The sequence below is a fragment of the Dermacentor variabilis genome, chromosome 9 (assembly GCF_050947875.1).
Source record: "Dermacentor variabilis isolate Ectoservices chromosome 9, ASM5094787v1, whole genome shotgun sequence".
NCBI classification, from domain to species: domain Eukaryota; kingdom Metazoa; phylum Arthropoda; class Arachnida; order Ixodida; family Ixodidae; genus Dermacentor; species Dermacentor variabilis.
In genome coordinates, this window is record NC_134576.1 from 37843271 (window position 1) to 37852014 (window position 8744).

Sequence of the window (8744 nt, forward strand, 5' to 3'; positions counted from 1 at the left end):
GCCCAGAAGCGAAACGAGTGGCAGGTGGTCAGTCTCGACGTCGAAGGGGATGCCACGGACGAACTCGTCGAACCTTTGGATAGCCCACGTCGTTGCCAAAGCTTCTTTTTCAGTCTGGCTGTAACGCTGCTCGGTATCGGTCATTGACCTCGAAGCGAATGCGACTGGGCGGCGCTCTCCTGAGGGTTGCGTCTGTAGCAAAACTGCGGCGAGTCCGAATGAGCTTGCGTCTGCATGACACCGTAGTGGCGTACGACGGGTGGTACTTGGCCATGCACCTGTCTGACGTCAAGAGTTCCTTGATTTTCTCGAACGCTGCCTTTTGCTCGTGCTGCCACACCCAACTCGCAGACTTGTTCAGTAAGGCTCTGATGGGAGCCGTGACGTCCGAGACGTGTGGAAAGAACCTGGCAAGATGGTTCACCATTCCGAGCAGTCTTCTAACGCCAGCGACGTCCGTTGGGGCTTCCATGGCTTTGACTGCTTCGACCTTGCCCGGATCTGGCCTGATGCCCTGTGCCGAGACGACAACTCCGAGGAAGGAGATTTCGGGTACCCCAAAACGACACTTGTCCTGGTTCAATGTGATACCAGCTTTTGCAAGGCGAGATAGCACCTGGCTCAGTCTGGCGTCATGTTCCTGGCGGGTGCGTCCAAAAACCAAAATATCGTCTATCATATTGGCGACTCCTTCTTGGCCCTCCAGGATTCTTGCCATCTGCTTTTGGAAGTACTCGGGTGCGGAGGTGATGCCAAAGGGGAGCCGGCAGAAGCAGTATCGGCCATATGGGGTGATAAATGTCGTAAGCTCTTGGGAGTCTTCAGCGAGCTTCACCTGGTGGAAGCTTGCGGTCGCGTCCAGCTTCGAAAAAACTGTTGCATCGCCGAGGAGGCCAAGGACTTGCTCGACAGTTGGCAGAATATGTCTTTCACGAAGGACGACCTTGTTGAGTTGTGTTAAGTCGACGCAGAGGCGGTAGGAACCATCGCCTTTCCGGACGACGACGAGACCCGAGCACCATGGTGTTGGCTTGTCGACCCTACGGATCACGCCTGCGCTTTCCAATTTGTCCAGCTCGCGGCGGACAATCTCGAGCAGCGGAATGGGGATCCTGCGAGGTACGCTTAGCGAGAAAGGTACGGCATCGGGTTTCAACCGGATGTTGTATTCGTCCTTGAGGGTTCCCAATCCATTGAAGAGCTCGGCGTGCAGCGTCGCTTTTGAAGTTTTGAGTTGATCCAGAAACCGAACTACTTGGAGAGCTTGGAGCGCTGGCAGTCCCAAAAGAGGCACAGTGAGAGACTGGATCACGTAGAGGCGCTGACAGCTTGTTTTCCCTTGCCACTGAAGTCGTGCCATATACGAGCCCAGCACGCGCAGTGGCTGTCCTCCCGGGCCAGTGAGCAGAGTGTCGACTTGGTCGAGTGTGGCAGGCAAGGTAGGAAAGTCGCTGGGAACAGCAGATACTTCGGCTCCGGAGTCGACCTTGAACTGCGCTGTGTAGTCGTCAACGGTGACGTCGACGAACTTTGCCGAGGCGGGCGTCGCGACGGCGTGCAGGTGAACGGAGCTGAGCTTGTACTGCTTGAACTTCCGCGAGCGCCATACTTCGGCAAAGTGGCCTTTCTTTTTGCAGAAGTTGCAGGTGGAGCGACGGGCCGGGCAGTCTGAACGTCGATGAGGCGCGCGGCCGCAGAATTCACATGTGGACGGCTCGCGTGAGCGCTCTGCTAGCGACTGCGGCGAACGAGGCTTAGCGGCGGAGCGGCGGCGAGAGGGGAACTTGCTAGCTTTTGCGGCGTCGAGGTTGAGCTCGCGGGAGTGCTCGGTGCGGTTCTGGGGCAACGCCTTTTCCCTGTCGGCGTCTTCGGATTGACGGGCTTGTGTCCAGGCGTCCTGTGGTGTCAACTTCGCGTTCCGGCACAGCTGGTCCGAGAGACGGGAGTCGCGGAGGCCGACGACGAACCGGTCGCGTACGAGCCTTTCCTCGACAGCAGCAGACGGATAGTTACAGCGCTTGACCATCCTGCGCGGTTCTGCGTAGTACGTGTCGACGCTTTCGTCGGGCAGCTGAACGCGTCTGTGGAACCGTGACGATTCGTAGAGCTCGTTTGCCGGGTGCACGAAGTGCTCAGTGAAGCGGGTGGCAACGGCTTGGTATGAAGCGAGCGACTGGGCGTCGAGCGAGAAAGTCTCGAGAAGCGGGCGGGCCTCCGGGCCCATGCAGTACAGTAGCGAGCGTACCTGCATGTCTTCCGACGCTTTCGTCAGTCCTGAAACCACTGCGTAGTCTTCGTAGCGGCTGAGCCATGTCGCCCACGTTGGCGGGTTCGCGAAGTCGAACGGTGCCAGCGGCTGGAAGTTGACGCCGTACAGTTTTGGCGGCTCGCCGGTCTCGAGGGACATCTTGGTGCCTTCCTATGTGGTGAGGGCTAAGGCAGGGGGGCGTTATCCGGCCACTTCTGACACCATGTCGCGTGGTTGGTGCCGCGCGGGGCACGAGCACGCCGGGACGGACCGAAACGTGCGACCACTTGCTTGGACGAAAAGGGAATGCCCCTTCTTTATTGGGCCCGAACATATATAGACACACACAGATCACAGGGGGCGCCACACTCTGGTGGCAGCCTAACAAATGGGGCTGAAATGTGGCGACCTCTACATAAGCAACGTATTTTCCCCGCGTACACTTTTGCGCATTCCAGGTGTTTTCGTGCGACGCAATTTTGCCACAGCTGTAAGGCCCCGATCGCACTGATGAGTTATTTGAAACATTACATTTTAAGTGACCTAGCTTCTACTCCACTAATAAGCTTAAGAAAAGCGAATCACTAATTTAACGAAACAATAAAATATGTAGCAGCAGCAGCAGCAGCAGCAGCAGCAAACGACTTTATTGGGGTCCTGAGAAGCTAAGCGGGGGCCCGCAGGTCCCTACCCAGCCGTTGGCTAGTCCCATGCCGGAACAGAGAGGCCGTGCCTCTCCGCTCGTTGACGGGCCCTCTGGACAGCCAGGAGCTGGACGTCTTGTTTCGGGTCTGTGATGGCCTTCGTCCAGTCTTCTTCTCGGTTAAAATCCTGTAACACAGGGCACTGCCAGAGCATGTGATTTAATGAGCTAAATTCAGTGCCACAATCGGGGCAGAGTGAATCGATGTCCGGGTGGAGGATGTTCAAAAACCCCCTAGAGAGGGTAGGACCCCGTCTGGAGCATGCGGAGCGTGCTAGCTTGTGGCCTGTTGAGCTTATGATGGGGGAAAGAAAAACTCTGCCTATTCCCTCTGTAATGAGAGGTGATTTCATGAAAAGTAACCAGTGGATCACTGTGGACGAGCTCTCCCGAACTCACCCGAGACACCATCCCGTCGCGGCATACGAAACCTCGCGCACGGTCGTGGGCTATATCATTGGGGTTCAGGTGACCCGGTAATACGTCTGGTCCCATGTGAGCTGGGAACCAGACTATGTGGTGAACAATGTCAGAGGGGTGTTTGCCGTTTAGAATCCTGGCTGCTTCTTTGGATATCAATCCCGATGCGAACACTCTAACGGCTGCTCGGGAGTCCGTGCACACCGTAGTGCGTTTTGAGTCCAGTAATCCGAGAGCTATAGCAGCCTGTTCCGCCACATCGACCGAGGAGGTTTTCAGCGAGGCTGCCGAGAGTTCTCCCCTGTCATTGACCATGGCTACGGAGAACTTGTTGGCACTGGCGTATCGCGCCGCGTCAACAAAGGTCTCCGTTCCGGATATGTTCTTTAAGAAAGTTCTAGCCCTCGCTAACCTTCGACCTTTATTGTGTTGGGGGTGGACATTTCTTGGAAAAGGGTCTACAATAAAAGAGTTCCTTGTCTGAATATCAAGTTGCGTGGTATTTCCCTGATTGAAGCTAGGACGGAGGCCTGCCGCATCCAGAAGTCTTCTGCCTGCTTTGGAGTTTGATAATCTAATAATTTGTGCTGATCTTTGTGCTTCTATTAATTCCGAAGTTGTGTTGTGTACTCCCAATGTCATGAGTTTCTCTGTGCTAGCCGTGATTGGCACGCCGATCACACTTTTGATACTTTTGCGCATAAGCGTGTCTAATTTATCCATTTCCGTTTTCGTCCAAATGAGAGCCGCGACTATGTAAATGACATGGCTGATGAGGAAATCATGGTGAGCCCTAAGGAGTATATCCTCGCCTATGCCGCCTTTCTTGTTGGACACTCTCATAATTAATCTAATAATGTTCTCAGTTTTCGTGGTGAGTTGGGCTATATATAGTCTTAGCGTTGCATCCCTTTGAGTTTATTGAAAGCCCTAGTATTTTGATAGTCTACTCTCGGGATGGTGTGTCCATCTCTGGTACGAACGCTAATGGGCACCTGAACGAGTGGGGTGAGTCCCGTAGCACCTCGTCTAGCCTGTCTGTACAGCAGGAGTTCCAACTTTCCAGGCAAGAGTGCCAGTCCCGTACCTCCCAAGAAAGACCGTGTATCATCCAGAGCCTCCTGTAGAGCTTGTTCGACCGTAGCCTCCGATCCTCCAGGACACCAGATTGTAATATCGTCAGCATATAATGCGTGACCTACGTAAGGAATTGCTGCAAGGCTTTCCGACAACTTGCCAATTGCTATAGTAAACAGTAGGGGTGAGATAACTGCCCCTTGGGGAGTACCCCTGTTTCCGAGTGTGAAATATTCCGAGACTGATTGCCTCAACTTCATGGCCGCCGTCCTGCTCTCGAGGAAGGATGCAACGAAGGAGAAGAATTTAACTCCTAAGTTCAAGGCCGATATCTCCTGAAGGATATAGTCATGTGCAATTGTATCGAATGCCTTGGATAGATTCAGTGCGAGGACCCCTTTTACATCTTTGCTTTGAGAGTCGATTATCTGTGTTTTGAGCAGGAGCATGACATCCTGCGTTGAAAGGAAGGGCGTGAAACCAACCATATTATACGGGAATAGTTCGTTGCGCTCAATATGTCTAGATATCCTGTTATGCACTGCATGTTCCGCTACTTTGCTAATGCAAGAAGGAAGATAGGACGGAGGTTCTCCAAGCTGGGTGATTTACCTGGCTTAGGGATTAAGGCCACTGTGGCCTTCTTCCAACTCTCCGTTGCAACGCCCTCCTCCCATACCTCATTTATCTCCTTCACTAAAGCTTGAATTGCTTTGTCGTCCGAATTTCTTAAGAGCCGGTTTGTAACTCCGTCGGGGCCTGGGGCAGACCTTCCGTTTAAATTGTGCAGCACTTCCCTGATCTCAGCTTCCGAGAAGGGGACGTCCAGATCTGGGGCAGGCGCGCCCTCATACTGAGGGAGGGGAGAACCTGGGCTTTGGCCAATTGGAAGGTATTTGTTCGCTAGTTGCCGAAATATGGAGGCCTCTGAGATGCCTTCCATTTTTTCCTTATTAATTAATCGGTCTATGACTAGTCTCTGATTACATTTGGATTGTCCATCGTCTAAGAGATGTTTGAAGAGGGTCCATTTGCCTCATTTGCGCATTTTTCAGTCCGCTGCCGAGCAGGCGTCTCTCTATTGCTGTTTATTAAGTTCGGAGCAATGCTCCTCAATGAGTTTATTGAGCTCCGCGATCTTTTTCCGTAGCCTGCGATTGAGTCTTTGTGTCTTCCATCTCTCGAGGAGAGAGCGCTTGGCTTCCAGGAGATGCGCTAACCTTGCGTCCATCCCTGGGGCATCAAAATCCGTATCTATTTCCTTGGTGGCCTTCTCGACATCCATCTGTATCTGTACAAGCAGTTCACTGAACGCGTCGTATACTGCCTCATCTTCACCTTTTATTTTCCTAAAGAGGTCCCAGTCTGTGTAATTACAGGTTTTGGGAGGAGCTGCTATTATTTCCATCCTGAGTTCTATTATGTAGTGGTCCCTCCCCAAGGTCTCCTGTAAGTTGGGCCGCGTGGCCACAGCATTTCTAGTGAAGCTGAGATCAGGGGTCGTGTCTCTGGCGACCGAGTTTCCCAGCCTCGTGGGGAAACGTGGGTCGGAGACCAGCGTCAGGTTTAGGCCTGTACTCGCTGCAACTAGGTTGGCCCCTTTTTTTGTTCGTGTTACATAACCCCAAGCCGGGTGGGGAGCGTTGAAATCTCCTGCGACTATTAAGGGCTGCGATTTCGCAGCGGTTGCGACCCTATTTAGTAGTGACCGGAGATTATGCTTATGAGCGGAAGGAGAGCTGTACAAGTTGAGAATGAAAATGTTTCGTCGGATTTTTCCGTGGGGGATGATTTCAATTAATTGTGCCTCGAGACCGGATTTCTTATCCGAGTTACAAATTCTGACTTCGTGCTCCTGAAAAGAAGTGTCTTTCCTGACGAATGTGGCGATACCTCTGCCATTTTCTCCTATTTGGCTAACCGAACGGTAGCCCGATAAATTTACCTTCTCCCTAAGTGTTTCTTGCAAGAGCAGGACGTGCGGCATTATCGCTTGTGCTTTGATGAGCTGCAATAGAGCAGCCTTGCGCCTTAAGAAGCTGGCGCAATTCCACTGCCAGATAATTAGGTTTCCGGTTTGTCCCGCCATTTTGATTTCTATTGAACTAGCAGAGCCTGCAGGGGACTCGTGTTATCGGGATCCTGCTGTACTTTCTTAGCTTTTGCAATAGTGCCAGTGGTGATGCTTTTGATTTTGCTAGAGTATCATTTTCATTTTAGACTCGAGGATGCCAACTCTACCTGTTAGGTGGGAGATGTTACTGTCCATACGCTCGACAGTGCTAGATTGAATAGCTAACGCCTCTCTCATCTGCGTGAGCGATTCCTCAATTACCTTCAAGGACGCGGCTATGTTTGGCTCTGGCTTAGGGTCCTGAGCGGGGGACTCGTCAGTTTGCATTGGCTTTCTTTCCGTGGTCGCGGGGCGGGGGGGGGGGGGGAGGGGGAGAATAGCTTTGCGCTTATTCGACCTTTCTGCTTGAACTGGAATGGGTAAGGCTACTTCGCGGGGTTCACGCGAGTTACGCAAGAGCTCGAACTCAGCCCTCAGCGTTCTTAGTGCCTCTTTTAGCTCTGCATTTTCCTTCTGAAGCATTAAAATCTCAGATTGCTCTCTTTCTTGCTCCGGCGAGATGCCCTTTGTTATTTTTTTGCTGCTTGGGATGTTCATCCTGGCCTTGTCCGCCCAGGTCATTGGTTCCTGGATTCGGACCCTGGAACCCAATCGTCCTCTCGAACAGGAGCGTCTGCTGCTATTGTCGCGCCCTCTGGAGCGAGAGCGCGATCTGCTGGATCGCCCTCTGGATCGGGAGCGGGAGCGTCCTCTCGATGCCGATATATTGCGGTGGGAGGAGTTGGAGCGGTTCTCTCCCGGCCTTGCTTCTCCGCCGCTAGCTGTGTCAAAGCCACGCGGTCCTGCCGCCCGCTGCGCGTGCTGTGCGCGCCTGCGGCGCCGCCGTCTTTGGCACACGATGTATGGCACCTGGAAGCGCTGTTTGCACTTGCGGTCTGCCGTTTGGTGTGCCCCACCACAGATGGCGCACTTAGGATGACATTGATGATCCTCTGATGGTGTGAGCATGCCACATCCGCGGCATTTTTTCTGGTCTTCGCCCTTCGGGCAAACGTCGGACCTGTGGCCCAATTCTCCACACGCATAACAAACGTCTACTTGCCTGCGATACAAGGAACAAGGGTAGCGAACACCATCACATACGACGTTTAGGGGGACCTTGTGTCCGTCGAACAACTCGATCACTGTTGTTGTCTTCTTGATTCTTCGAACCCCCAGAGCGCCGGGGTTTCTCCGGTTGACGATCATCTCCATCAGTTCTGCGTCACTGATGATTCCGCGGATCACTCCTTTACATGCGTCGTTCAACGCAGCCACGTAGGCCGTCACTTCTATGACGACACTTGCCATACAAATCTGCTGAACCTTGGCGTAGGCGCGCGCGTTCGCCTCGAACGGCGTGGCAACCACGAGAATGTTCTGGAAGGGGTTCGTGCACAACGAGTCGTCGAACACCTGCTCCGCTGTTAGGGAAGCTGCCTTGGCGAGCGCACGCTTGAAAATAATAAGGTCCGTCTTCTTAACATCCAGCCCTCCACGAGGCCTTACAATGGTCTTAAAGTGATTCCTAGGAAGGCTCGCGATTCTGAAAGCTTCCACAACTCGCCTCAATACCTTCTGTGGTGCGGCAGTGCGGGCGCCGCCATTACCGCTTCCTTTCGCTGACGTGGGCGCGTTAGGATCACACCGCTCGGCAAGTTTCTTCTTCTTGCTCACGACTTCGATCCAGCCTGAGCACTCCGCTTCCTCCGGATTGATTTCCATGGCTTCTACAACCGGGGTTGGAGGCCATTTTCTAGCTTGACGACGCGTTGGGCCTATAGGCTCGACGCCTGCCCGACCGCCCCGTATGGTTTGGCTGGTTAGGCGTAGCTGCGCGCCAACGTGGCGTGCGGTGAAAAAGTCTCGGAAAAGTCCGAAAAATCCACCCACCGGTAAGATTACGGTAGCCGCCTGTTACTTGGAGTAAATTGCGTCGATTGATGCACAGTTCTTGTGGGTTAAGAAATCTGGTCCAAAAGGTTTGTAGAAACGGGAGCCGACGCGCTCGCACATGTGCGATCGAAAACAGTCGTCTTCTTCCTCCATAAAAAATGCATGAACATGCATAATAAAATATCGGAAATATGCTGCCATCCTTCCGAACGATAGCAAAATAAAATGAAAAATGGAATCCACAACAAATTACCCGTGCGCCTGAACAATAGTAACGTGCAGACAGG

At 53.1% G+C, this 8744-nt stretch overlaps 1 protein-coding gene across 1 annotated transcript; it reads right to left on the reverse strand.

Moving 5' to 3' along the window:
• Positions 1-288: 288 nt before the first annotated feature.
• On the reverse strand, positions 289-8286 carry LOC142558304 (uncharacterized). Its single transcript, XM_075670453.1, has 3 exons — positions 7666-8286; positions 408-2419; positions 289-331 (listed from the first exon to the last, which is right to left on the reverse strand). The coding sequence occupies exons 1-3, from the start codon at positions 8284-8286 to the stop codon at positions 289-291; spliced, it is 2676 nt and encodes an 891-aa protein (XP_075526568.1).
• Between the last annotated feature and the right edge of the window lie 458 nt (positions 8287-8744).